The 14208-nt window shown below is 42.1% G+C and overlaps 1 protein-coding gene across 5 annotated transcripts; it reads right to left on the minus strand.

Moving 5' to 3' along the window:
- Window positions 1-536: 536 nt before the first annotated feature.
- Window positions 537-10900, minus strand: LOC121321483 (equilibrative nucleoside transporter 3-like). 5 transcript variants are annotated; one of them, XM_041260455.1, is made up of 8 exons: window positions 10801-10900; window positions 9507-9620; window positions 9244-9367; window positions 8399-8721; window positions 5519-5601; window positions 5149-5375; window positions 4004-4166; window positions 537-2247 (listed from the first exon to the last, which is right to left on the minus strand). In XM_041260455.1, exons 4-8 carry the CDS (start codon window positions 8714-8716, stop codon window positions 1632-1634), a joined length of 1407 nt encoding a protein of 468 aa, XP_041116389.1. In that variant the 5' UTR covers window positions 8717-8721; window positions 9244-9367; window positions 9507-9620; window positions 10801-10900; the 3' UTR covers window positions 537-1631. The 5 variants fall into 5 exon arrangements, with proteins under 5 accessions (XP_041116389.1, XP_041116386.1, XP_041116387.1 ...); XM_041260452.1 differs by lacking the exon at window positions 10801-10900 and adding an exon at window positions 10454-10769; XM_041260453.1 differs by lacking the exon at window positions 9507-9620.
- Between the last annotated feature and the right edge of the window lie 3308 nt (window positions 10901-14208).

Genomic DNA, 14208 nt, shown 5'->3' on the forward strand with positions numbered 1-14208 from the left:
TTTTGACAGCACTCTGCTGCATCAACTCATTCAGTTAAACACTTGAGGAAAACTCACAGAACTCACCTTAAAGCAAATTCAAAATACAAACAATTCCTTTTCAATTTCACCCAACACTTTGACAAACACTCATGAGATGCAGTTGTACTAAACACTATGTAACACCTTTTATCAAATGTTTCAATGATTTTTAATGCAGACTCTATCTTTATAGCCTCTTTCTTTTTTAAAAAAAGTACAAAAACCTTGCAAATCTTAATGCTAAAAACATAAAAAGTCAAAAATACACCCTGGCAGTGGTCTGGTTAATTTTGTATTATTTCCCTAGCTGATATAAGAAGAGCATTGGTGCAATTCAAAGACAATCCTAGAGCAAGGTTTGTCTTTGTTGGAACTGCTGCATATTCCTTTTTACTCTTCCCTTGTAAAAGTTTACCACAGGATTTTTACAGTTTTCCCATACTTTTCCATGGTTACACTATTCATTTACTCTGGTTTGCCATGCTTATTAATATGCTTTACCATACCTCACTATTCTTTACAATGCATTCCTATGCTTAAGCATGCTTTCACTATGCTTTGTTACACTTTGCTGTGCTTTTACTGTGGGACACCTTTACAAGGGTTCTGGGATAGTCCGTAGTGCTGGGATGGTCCAATTAAAAAACAAATAATACACACACAAACTGTAATGTATGCTGACATTACCTGTGCAATGTGACTGGTTGGGGGGGGGGGGGGGGGGGGTGACTGTGTATAAAATAGCTGAGAACAGCTCATTTCCTCCCATACAGCTGCAATTGCCTGTGTTTCCATTGCACTACAGTCACCATGCTTTTAAATGTTCTCGTCGAGCCCACATTTAAAAAAAAAAAAAAAAAGTAATTATTTTTTCCCACAAGGTGTCAGTTAAGTTATTTAGGCCCTGACTGGAATGACAAAGCTGGACTGAAGCGGAGCTGGCGTTGGAAACCTCTGGGTGTGTTGTTTTCTTCTGCAGCTTGTATCATAAGCGCAGTCCTTGGGGAAACAGCCAGTGAATAAAAACAACCCGCCCATAGCCACTCGCTCCCACAGCTGCCCTGGGGAGGGAGAGGGAGAGTGGTTTCACACTTCATTAACCACACCTGAGCTTGTCTGCTTCAACTCAGGTGAGCCCAATCCAGCAGAACACGCTTTCTATTGGAGAACAGTACCATAGCCAAACTAGAATACAAGTTCAGAAAAGAAAAAAAAATACTAAAGCATTAGAAGAAATAGAATATAGAAAAATTAAATAAAACTCAATTTAAAATCCTAATAAGAGCAGGAATGTTTCAGATCTAGGTTTGTTTTTTCCTGATGATGAACGGCACTATATAAAAGCTAGTGCCACTGCAGGGCCAGCATCCTGCTGGCTGGAGTCGGTAAAGCTCTGTGGTGTCTTACTACTGGAGTGCAGACTCAGTCAGCTGTGTTTACTGAGTCCTATTTAGTCCAGAATAAAAACATAACAAAAAACACAAAAGGATACATATTTTTGATAATACTGTCCAAACATAACAGGCTTTTCTTACTTGCTGGAATAAAAAAATGTTGAAAACATTAATAAAAAAAACTTTTTTTTAAAATGCCATCCTTTAAAACGTACGTCATAAATAATGCACGATCAGAACCGAAAAGGCAGACCCGGCCGCCAGCCCGAGCGCCAGGAACAAGGACATGACCACGCCCGCTGCCTCCGCCAGCTCCTTCTGCACCACCTTGGGCCCGTAGATCATGGGCAGGGTGCCCAGGTAGCCATTGGAGAGGCCCAGGAGGAAGATAAACACCACGGGGTAGACATCCTGGGCAAAGAGCACGGTGGGGATGTGGCCGCGGGGCTGGTAATTGCAGAATATGAAGAGTGGCACGAAGACCGTGCGAAGGGTGACCAGGGTGGGCAGGAGCCGACTCTTGGGCCCCGGAGCCTGGATCCAGGCTGTGATCTGGCGCCCACAGAAGTCCGCCACGTTGTACAGAAAGAAGCTGGTGAGCGGAGTAAAGTACTTGGTGGTCCAGGGACTGCCCGTATCCTTGCGCACAGACTCGATGCCGGAGGAGATGGCTGGGAACACCACGATGGAGACGAAGAAGACATAGAAGACGCAGAAACCCAGAACCGCGGTCCGCCGCAGGATAGGACAGAAGGGGGGGGTGGAGGGGGTGCCATTCCCAGAGACACCACAGGGGGGCGACACTCTCTCCTCTGGGCTCTGCATGTAGTACCTGCAAAACGATTTAAAAGTATTGTAGATTTAAAACTGATTAATCAGGGATGGAAATAAGACTCCTACTGCATAGCAGTTTCACCCATTCCAGGTTTTACTATGAGCTTGATTAGCCACAGTGTATAGGTAACAAGCTCAGGTGTGTCTTACTAAACATCGTAAAAACAAGGAATGGGTCTAACTGCTATGCAATGGGAGTCTCATTGTCATCCCCGGATTAATAACCACACTGACATTAGAACCACTGGTGCTGATGCTTTAGTGAATCTAACAGTGAAGTGTGAAAGTAAGTTTTTATTTTGGGCATCATAGTTCTTTAAACAGGATAATACTGGGCCAGTTTTATCATGTTTTTATACCAAAATGCAGTTGAAGCCTTTTTTTCTGTAAAAGTAAAATATGACTGTAAATCTTCTTAAAAGTTGTCCTGGCACAAAAAAAAAAAAAAAATGGTGCACATTGCATTTTTTGTTCTGCACAGAACTTGATAAATCAGCCCCAGTGTATATATAAAGTGTTACAGTGTTAAACGTGATAACACTGGAATACTGTTACAGTGCATTAACCAATTGCAGCTTCTAGGATAGCTAGGGTTAATCTCACTGGGTAAAGAAGAGCCAGCAACAAAGCACACAATGGGAGAGCTGCACATTACTGCCCCTTGTGCTACAGCAAAGAGTTGCAGCCTCTCTCCTTGTCACTTTCAATCTCAGTGAGCGATGATGTAGCAGATAGGATACCAAGGAATTCAAATGTACAGCTGTGAGACAGAAGCAGGTGGGAGTGTCTCAGTATATGTGTGTGTGTGTGTGTGTGTGTGTGAGCGAGTGTTTATGTGTCTGTGTGTGTGTGCGTGTGTGAGTTTTTGTTTGTCTGTGTGTGTGTGTGTGTGTGATTGAGTGAGTGTTTGTCTGTGTGTGTTAGTTTCTCTCTGTGGTTGCTAGTTTCCCTGTGGTCTCTGCTTTAGTTTCGGTGTGGTTTTCATACAGCTTTCTGACAAAACGTCTGCCTGCAATCAGAAAAACAAAGGGGCCTCTTCTTAAAGCCGGTTAATTTCTGAAAGGAGAATGATCCACCTAATTGCGACAATGGGAGAAAGAGAAGACGAGATCTGGAATTAAATGAATAGCTGGCGGGCTGCAGTTCCGTAAACAGAATAAAACAAATCAGTTTGGTACAGACTGTACTGTTACAGAGTAAAATGCATGAATTAATCATCTTTAAAGTTCATCTTTAAATAAACTGCATGACAATGCTTCCTATTGAAAATGATATTGGCTGATTCTTCAGGTTACATACCTAACTAAAGAAACAAAGCTTTCCCTGTATTCCATCACAAAACCTTTCTTCTTTAAACATCACTACACAATTTAACAATTACAATTACACATAGCAGGGTTGCAAAGAAGACCCCTACAGCACAGCAGTTTGCTATATTCCTGGTTTCGCTCTAAGTTTATTAAGACACACCTGAGCTTGTTACCACTGCACTGTGGCTAATCAAGCTCGTGGTAAAACTTGGAATGGGTGAAACTGCTATGCAGTAGGAGTCTTATTTCCATGACTGCATGCAGTCGTATACACATGCTGTAGTAATGTATAAACTGTGATGGATAGCTTCTTATGACGGCTTTTCTGACTGGTTACAAACATTCCTGACACGTTCACGTTTACAAGCAATAGATCTCAAAGCTGAAACTTTTTGGAAATGAAACAGAAGCGAAGTGGCTGCAGCTCAGGCTGCTTAGTCTCACCTAGAGTAGGCGAGTCGAGGCAGGAGCAGGTACATGATGATACACAGCACCACGAACACATCAGCCAACAGGAAGAACGCCAGCGCGCTGTCTGTGACATCAGCGGCCGCCGCGAGATCCACCACTGAGGCGACAGCACACAGAGTCCCGCCCATCGCCTGCCCTGTGGAGGAGAGAGAGACAGACCGGCCCAATGCGCATCATTAGAAACCAACCAATCAGAGCGAAGGATCAGCCACGGTTCCAGACTCTGCACAGAACACTGCAGCACAACTTCTCAATGAAAATGTTTTACATGTAAAATAGCATGTGTTGAGGGCTTGCTTTTTATAAAGACATTAACATTGCAGAGGTTTTACATGCTGTGAGCTTAATAATAATAATAATAATAATAATAATAATAATAATAATAATAATAATAATAATAATAATAAACTCCCATTGCAGAGCGGTTTGAGCCAGTCCAGGTTTTTTTTTTTTGAAATAAGACTCCCATTGCAGAGAAGTATCAATCTATGTATGTATGATTTTTTTTTTGTTGTGTGTTAAATGTGTGTTCTATGTAAAGTCAATGCTGTTTATTTTTTTTAATTTTGAATGCTAACTGTATCACAGGAAACCGAACAGATACAGGGTGAGAAAGGGGTCTGTTTCACTTCAGTTAGTTCAGTGACACTCTTTAATAACTACTTACTTTCTGTAGTGGCCAGTAAGTCCTTTACAAAAGCTACCCTTAGTAAAAGCACAGCAAAGTATAATAAACCAGTGAAAGTATGGGAAAGCATAGGTAAGCCCTGTAAAGCCCTGTCTCTGGTATTTACAGCACAGTGCACTGCTGCATATTATATTTTACAGGGAAACGGCTTGTATTGTCATATCTTTTTAGGTTCCTTGATTGAGAAACAATTGTAGTTGAAAGGCTTATCATTGGATTTTATTACATTTCTTTTATCAGGGATGGAAATAAGACTCCTATTGCATAGCAGACTCACCCCATTCCAGGTTTTACTATGATCTTGATTAGCCACCATCTGTACGAAACAAGCTCAGGTCTGACTCACTGTAAAACCAGGAGTGGATCAGACTGCTGTTTAACGGGAGTCTTATTTCCATCCCTGCTTTAATATTTGTGACTGGGTCTGTACCGGAGATGAGCGCCTGCGAGATGCGCATGGGGAATCTTCCGCTCACTCCAAACAGGCTGCCTGTGAAGATGTTTGAGGCCCCACTGACCACGGCCACACACACCAGCGTGGCCACAAAGAACTCCTGCATCACCGCCGACGTGTCCACTTTGACCAGAGCCGTGGTGATCACGAATATCACCAGCATCACCGCCAAGGAGCAGAGCACCCGCACTGTAGAAGAGACCCTGCGGGGAGAGGGAGGGGCAAGGGGGAGAAAGGAGGGTGAGCGGGGAGGAGGTGGAGAGAAGGGCTTGTATGGCATAATACAGCAACAGCATAACATAGTATAGCAACAGCATAACATGCAAAACAGATGAAAGGAACCTACTTATTAACTAAGGTGAAGTTGAGCAACAGGCACAGAACAGAGGGCACGGTGGATGCTGTAGAGAGGTAGCTTTCAAAGTAATTCTGAAAAACAAACCAACAGTGTAAATGTTTAGTTACAGAAAATTCAATAGCAGGACTAATTAAGATACCCATAATAAAAGCTGACGTGGGGAATCACAGAATGCAGCTGTTTGCCGAGTATGACGCTATTCTATTAAAGAGGCTGGGCTTCATTGTCCAGGTTGCTACCGGCACCAGGATTAATTCTTAATTCTAGTAATAATAATTTTTCAACCCATCTTCAGGGAAAAGATTTACTCCTCTGTATCTGGTGAATTAAATCAGAAATGCTGTCAAAGCTCTGGAAAGCCAGTGTGAACTTAACAGACCAGGCTTCCTGCTGCTCAGTGAGAAACAGCTCCCTGACACAGTCACATGAGCAGAACTGCAGCGTCAGGAAAGTGAAAAACTACCGAGATGGTGTGGTTAGAGAGATTACAAACACATCTCCAAGCCAACCAAACATTACTGTACTGTACTATAGTTCACTTTACTCAACTCCACTATGCTTCAATACACTATACATCACTACATTATACTATACCTCACTACCCTTCTCTACAGTATCTTTCCATACTAGCAGCTAGGGTGAATTTCGCTGAAAGACAACATCACCACAACTGAAGCACAGACGGTTTCCTGCTCTGATGCGCTTTCTTATTTTTCTTTAATCACACCTTTAAAAACTTTAAACACCTTTTTTGTTCAAACTTCCTTTAGACAGAACATGTGAACCATCTTCTCTGTCAGATTCTTAGGGTTAGATTTGAATTACAACGAGGTCCACAACAGAGGTCTTATCCTATCACACTGTAATCCCCCATCTTTCAGAACCCGAGGTGAGAGATTTACCAAGCCAGCAACAAGTGTGTAATAACTGTAGCTAACGGTACTCTAATGTGCTCTGCAGAGATTCAGTGTTTATGAGCACTCTGATTCTCGTGACTGTGATGCAGACTGGGTCTTGTGATGTTAATCACTGGGAGAAGCTCAGCCCAAATCCACATACTGCACACAGGGAGGGAGTAAGGAGTTCACACAGCCAGAACAGACATTCCTGTCTTTTCTTGGGAAGCAAACTGCTGCAAATTCAACTGAATGTTGTTTATTTCATGCATTCATAATACCACGTATCACAAACGCTGTAGAGGATCACCTTGGCCAATCAGAGCCAGGCTTACTGTCCGACATTAAAGGAAGCCTTCAGAGATTTAAAATCTTGAAACTCGCTATAGCAGTGGCTTTAGGGGAAAACAGCAATAAAACAGAAAAAACTATCAGGTACAAATAAAAGCACTTCTGACTTCTTGGTTAACCCAATTAAACCAATTTCATGCGAAAATGCTGTGAAAATGAGGTTCTGTGATAAATTCTGTTCAGACATTTTGGAACGTATTTTCAAAAGCATTTTCCTCTATTCTTTAATTAACCATGCTAATGTTACAACACCAAAAAAAACCCAAAACACACATTAAGAGTGAACTTGAAATATATAACTTGGGGCGTTTGATTCTAGTGAGGTAAAATCAACAGGCGTTTTACCTCTGTCAGAAAATTAATGAATTAAAAACTGGAGTAAATGCTTTGAAAATATGGCCCTTAAATAGAGGCAGTATTTAGCTATCTGCCTTAGACCAAGTTATATATCAGGACTGATCCCTTCATTAAGGTCGTGCAGCTGTTCTAAATCGAGAAGCCTTTTTTTATGTAGTGACCTGTTAAGGTATTTCCTATTTTTCGGACGTCGGATACATTTGTTTGCAGAATGTTTCCTCTTAAGGCTGCTGCAGAGACGCCACGCTGAATTAATCGAGATGCTTTTGCCAGAAGGATGCATTAATTAAATATTCAAGGCTATTAAGCTAATTAGCAGTGGCAGCAGCTGCAAGGCTGATGAAAAGGGCTCCCAGCCAAACCAAACCGCTTATCAGAACCAATTCAATCGAGCTGTATTGTCAGGAGGAACACAAGGTAAATCCCATCTCAAACAGTGTGCTTGCAGTAAATTAAGGGCTGGATTGGAAAAGCTCCACGTCTGAAAAATAAAATAACATTTAGTGTGCTATTCTGTAAAGGAAACCCTGCGACCTACAGTAGCTCATCATTCGATTCAATCTGTCTTTTAAAATGTCTAGCTTTCCATTAAAAGGTAGGGGCGTATCGCTGAATCGTGATCCTTTCTTTACATGATCTACCATATCGTAACAGGGGTATGCATTGCTTGCATTGCAGACGCTTCTTTCAGCATTTCTAAACACTGTAACTCGAATTTAGTACCTGAAAGATGGTTTGCACAACATGTACTAAATTGAGTTACAAAAGAAGGAGGAGTTGGCCATTTAAAGATGTGCCATTTAAAAAGAAAGGGAGAACAGGAAACTATCTATGCTTCAGTGCTGTTGTCTCCCTACTAGCAGGGAAGGATTTACAGGGTTAGAAACTGACACTAGTCCTGTATCCAGTCCTGCGTTTCACAACTCCCTTGTGTAGGTAGATTACTGAAATCAACAGGCACCCTGAATTTGAGCAATCTGGCCCCTGCTAAATCTGCTCTGAACTGATCGCGTTTGACTCTCACCTGTGAGTCTGCAGGTTGACTGTTAGGAGTAGTTCATACAGCTACAGGATGAGAACAACATGTTTAACAGGGCCTGCTCAAACTTCTAGCGATTTAATCGTTCCCAGGACACACTTCATTGATGGCAGCTTGGAAAGCCAGGACTGGGTACAGCAGGGCGGGTGTGAGTTTCTAACCCTGATTTATCACTATCGAGTGTTGAACAGTCACAGCTGCAATCTGCAGCCTCCTGGCACTCACGCTCAGGTCGGAGCTGTGGTTGGGGGACGAGCTGTTGGTAAGCTTGTACAGCCAGTACTGTTTGGCTGTCATGAAGAAGTTCCAGGGCAGCAGCGAGCCGACCCCAAGGATGAAGAAGATGATGTAGACCAGGTTGCAGTGGTCCTGGGGTTTGTGTCCGGCTGCGGCATACAGGCTATGGACCGGGGTAAGCTCAGACAGCAGGGGTGACTGGTGGTCCTCCTCCTCCTCCTCCTCCTCCTCCTCCTCCTCCTCCTCCTCCCCTGGGGGCTGGTAGGCGGAGTTCACACTGCCTGAGAGGGCCTCCGACGCCTCCATTGTGACTGAAAACACAAACACAGCAAGGTGTGGGAACGACGGGTGGCCAGCAGGTGGTGTCGGTGTGTATCTTTATCAGTAGACAAGTAGAATGTTCAATTGAAGATACTGAGAAAGACTTTAAAATAGAAAGTTTGTCATTGCAAAATATTTATAAAAACTACACTCCTTCTTGGTGTTGTCATTCCAGTTGTGGTAATACGCTAATCAGACAGTGGATTCAGCTAGCCTTCAATTACTGCTATCACTCCCGACATGGTACAGTCAAGGTAGTCTAGGGAGATTATTTTATTGACAAATATGCCATACAAGCACCCCAAATGTTACACATTTACTACTCGTGCACTTCGACATTTGTTCCTTGGGTTAACCCCCCCCCCCCCCCCCCCCACAGGTATGGGCCAAACTGCTATGAAATATGAGTCTTATTTGCATCCTTGCAACATGGTGACTAGCAGTGTAGACACAGATCAAAAGGCATGTTCTCTAACTTTAACTTAGCAGATGTCCTAGTGGCTGCTTCTTACCCTCTCCAGTGGACAGGGAGTGACCATGTGTGGTATGCCTAGGCTCAGGAACTCATTATGGCATGGGATCACACTCCACAGCTGGAGTCTAGTGGGAGATCACAGGCCTTACTTCTCTGTACACCTGGAAGATAAGACACACTCATAGTCACTGGCATGCTCTGTACACCTCAGGACAGGTCCAGACAAGTCAAGACCAAATCCATAGTGTTGTTCATTGTGTCTATAAGACAGTGCTGGGAAAAATATTGGATCATCCTTACAGATCGACAGGCTGCCCATTACTGTAGAGGTCAATCTGGGGGCTTGGGGGCACAGAGGACTGACGCACCAGCCTTTCACCTCCACAGGCCTGGGTTAAACTCTGGTCACAAGGTCTGCACAGTGCAACAAATAGCAAGTTGCATGAAACACCTCCGCTGCAGGCATCATGTTGCATTTCACATTAGTCAGATAACAGATTGCAATCCTTTAGTAATTGACGTGTGTTGGGACTGTGCCTCTTGTTGCATGACATGTTAAGCTGTGTTGTACAGACTTACAGGACAATTTCAATGCAACTTTTTGCATGGCACAGGCAGAGAATTTGGGGTAAAAAGACCACCCAACATTTCCATGGACACACCTAAATGAAGTCAAGAGGAATCTAGGGCAGCTTAGGAAAGAATTATTTAACCAGACCCCAAAATTGTACCAGAACGATATATATATATATATATATATATATATATATATATATATATATATATATATATATATATATATATATATTCAAGCACCATGTAAAAAAAAAAAAAAAAAAAAAAAACACAATCCAAAAATAATAACTAGCCTACTGCAAGCATACTGCTGTTGAACTCGTTTCAAGGCATACACGCGCCCTGTTCCAACAATCTCACACAGCAGCGTTTTTGTACTCTCTCTAGAAAAAAAGTCACAGAATCAATTTGAACAAGTGGAACACATTTTCTTTTCTTTCTGACACGCACTAGACTCGCATATGCAATCACGTGACTGTGCGCAATACAAGGGTGCTTTTCGGTCACGGAAATATTAAGACCCTGACAGCAGAATCATGCAAGTGGCATGCAAATATATCGAAGTATAAACTTTTATTATTTTTTGTATAATTTAACTATCTCTTCTTAGCGCAATTTATAATTGCGATTACCGTTTAATAAGACAACTTGCACAAGTATGGTATACTAACCTGTGTATACAGAAGTGACCGTGTGTCAGTTTTCAACTTTGCAGAAAAAACATTCAAATTGCTAATAAATGAAGTACGGTCAGTACCACAATCGCAAAACAACTGGTTACTACAAACCAGTCGATAAAAATGTGTTAAACACAAAATTAAACCTAACACACATTTCCGACAGTAAGCGTACCATGTTTTTTTTTTTCAATTGTCTACGGTCAAGTCAACTTTCAAGTGAAGTGCAACTCTTAATTACCGATGACTTCACACTACTACCTACTACACAGTCGTAACACGCAACTGGCAAGGCTGCGTTTTATAAAATCAATTCAATAAATGACTGGAACCCGACCTACGTCGCTAAGATCTGTGTTGTACCGGAGGATCCTGTTCTCTTAGATGCATATTAAAAAAACAAAAAATCTTAGCAGCAATGAGACCGAACACTTCCGGGGACAGAACGCACAATCCCACACAGAGAGCGAGCATTGTCGTCAGAGCGCAAGACCAGGGGTATCCAATACATTACCTATACAGTGGCTAACGTACAAGTTATATATATATATGTATATATATATATCTTCATTGTATATTAGTACTTTTCATAGTGGACCACCATCACAAAGCGCTTTACAAGATGCAGTAACAACAAGAAAATCCATAAAACTTAAATACAGAGAAATGCATAATACCTGATATACAGTAAAACAAAAAACAAAGCATAATACATTGAATACAGTGGAAAGTGCAGACAGAAGTCTTTCTTGGCGCGTTGTTGCCCTCTAGTGGTCCTGTTGTCTCACTGCAGATTGAAAGTATACCATGCACTCTATTGTATAAATACACTGTACCGAAAAGACACGTAGGTGGGTACTCGCAGTAAAAGTCCATGATGTACTTGCAGTACACTTTTATAAGGAGCCATAAAAGGCGTTCAGATCAAGATTTTAACTTCAGTTTTCTTACATCTAAACAGAGCGCCAACAGTATTAATACTGGAACCCCAATTTCTTCGCTTAGTTCTCTCTTGCTTTCCATGCTCTTTAAGCCTGATCTCTGCTATTAACTTCTGTGTTGTTGCTACCATTTCATGTATTATGCATTTTTCACTGTACTTAATGTATTATGCATTTAAAAAAAAAAAAAAACTTTAGTTAATGTATTATGCATTTCTCTGTATTTAAAATATTATGGATTTTCTTGTTGTTACTGCATCTTGTAAAGCACTTTGTTATGGTGGTCCACTATGAAAGGCGCTATATAAAATAAAGATTGATTTATTGATTAAAGATCTTGTGATTCTTGATTGATTGTACTTTATACTTATGATTTGGAATATACAAATTTCCCCAGGACAAAAGGTGAAGTTGTGGCTGCTACCTTTTACTTCCCTCAGGTGCTGTAGTTCACTCCAGTGTCCCTTGTGTGTTGTGATCGGTAGACACCTACCTTATAAATGTTCACCACTGCATTTATGCAGTATTACCATGCTTTTCCCATGGTTATAATATGCATTTACAATAGTTTACCCCGGTTTGCGCTGTTTATTACTATGATTTGCCATACCTGACTATACTCAATGCTTACAATGCTTTACTATCTTTCACTGTGCTGTATCACATTTTGCTATGCTTATTTGAATACAGTAAACTCGGGTGAAATCCTGCCGGTACTCTTCTGTACTCCATACCGAGACGGGACTTACTTTGATGTCGGTACTGGTTATCGGGATTTATTTAATCTGCTTTTCATCCAACGCAGATGCATTGCATCCACTCACACAGTCCACTAACGCAGCGTTTCTCAAACGCGCTTTCATTCAGCACAGTTAGTGCGGCTTGCATTGTGTTTCCTCATACTGCTTCTGTTCCTGTTAGCTGCTATTGGCCACCATTAACGTTTGCATAATCACTGCATGCTGATTGGCCGAGCCTTCACGCTGATCAGGTTTCATTTTTGGTATGAGTCACAACAGTGGCAGCGGGAAGATTTAATTCCTGGCTGGGCCCCAGATTTTCATGGACGGGCCGTTTATGACATAATGATGTAAACGTAATGACGTAATTACCAATATGCGTACTGAGCACTATATTCTCAGACTGTCAACATTTTGACAGTCGGACATCCGATTTACCCCCAAAAATATCCGTAACGTTAGCGAGCTACAAGTCACTACCACACATAAAGAAAACCATAGTTTCTGACAAAAGCTCTCAAACGTGTATTCCACTTCCCAAAGTGAACTTACATTTTAAAAGCTCCCATACAGTGACTAAAAGTGAATGTCAATACTTCCCTTTGAGCTTTAGAAAGTTATATGGGAACAAAAACCAAACAGGAATAGAGGCATGAGTTGAACATAACATACATTTCAGCTTCATCAGTCAACTGAAATCAAATTGATAAAATTAAATGTAGGCGCTTACATTACTGGCGCATTTGTTGATCGTCTGCTCGTTTTCTTTTTACAAAATGTGTAGGGACATAACTAATGCGTAAGACACAAATACAGCTCCGGTTTACTGCAAAGTTGGCTAAACGTTGTGTATTATTATATTTCTTAGCAGACACCCTTATCCAGGGCGACTTAAAATTCTCAATATATCACATTATTTTTTACATACTACACATTTATGCAGTATAAATAACTAACAGCAGCTGCACAAACTGCTTGCTTGCTTGCGTACCTTGCAATGAAAGCAAAGTTCTTGTAGGTTTGCTGCCGATTAACTTCAATATTATACTATCGAAATCGCAGTTTCCTCGTCAGATTAGCATATGATATTCTCCCATCACCACAGAACCTAAACCTCTGGGTGGGTGAGGATCCCTCATGTCATTTGTGTTCGTTACCTGCCACATTAAGGCACATTTTGACAGGATGTTAGGTGGGTCTTAGCCAAGGACGGTTTACTTGGTGCCATGACCAGGTGCTGCGGCTGCGGGCTGCGGCTGTTGGCTTTAGCATTGGAAGACAAGCGTAACCTGACCAATAAGTTGCCACCAGTTCCATCAAAGCATTACACACAAAAGACAATATTCTTGTAGGAGAGCAACCACCAAGAAAAGGTGTTAAAATCAAGCCTCACTCAGGACAACTGGAAGCTGCTAGAGAATGGAAGATGCTGGCAGATGCTGGTCAACAGCTTCTTTTTCCACCTGAGATTGCTACCACTAACCTTCGACCAGACGTTGTCTTGTGGTCTGGATCAACACGCCTTGTACATCTGGTAGAGTTAACAGTGCCAGGGGAAGATGCTGTGGATGAGGCGTATGAGAGGAAGAAACTTCGGTATGCTTAATTAGCCACTGAAGCGGAACAGCGAGAATGGAGAGTCCAAATTTACCCAGTGGAGGTGGGTTGTCAAGGATTTGTGGCACACTCTACAATCCAGTTTCTCAGAGATGTTGGGTTCAGTGGCCAAGAGTTGCGTTGCACAGTGAAGAACTTATCTGAAGCAGCAGAAAGGAGCAGCAACTGGCTGTGGTTGAGACGGAAAGATTCTGGATGGGGATCTCAAACACCATAGAAAGAAAGTAACACTGATGTACAGGTAAGTAAGCTGGGCTGAGCTGAGTGGGGGATGGAGGGAGGTGATGCTGGGATGCCAGAATCACTGTTGAGCCCTCTTGAGGTGTCGTGGGTTGGTCAACGAAACACCAAGGATGGAAGGAGCCCACTTGAAGACCCCAGAGATGTACCCTACTTAGCTCAATCCAGACGGTTGTCATGCTGATGCGCTGGGGAGACCACACTGGGTTGA

This window comes from Polyodon spathula, chromosome 10 (genome assembly GCF_017654505.1).
Source record: "Polyodon spathula isolate WHYD16114869_AA chromosome 10, ASM1765450v1, whole genome shotgun sequence".
Lineage (NCBI taxonomy): Eukaryota > Metazoa > Chordata > Actinopteri > Acipenseriformes > Polyodontidae > Polyodon > Polyodon spathula.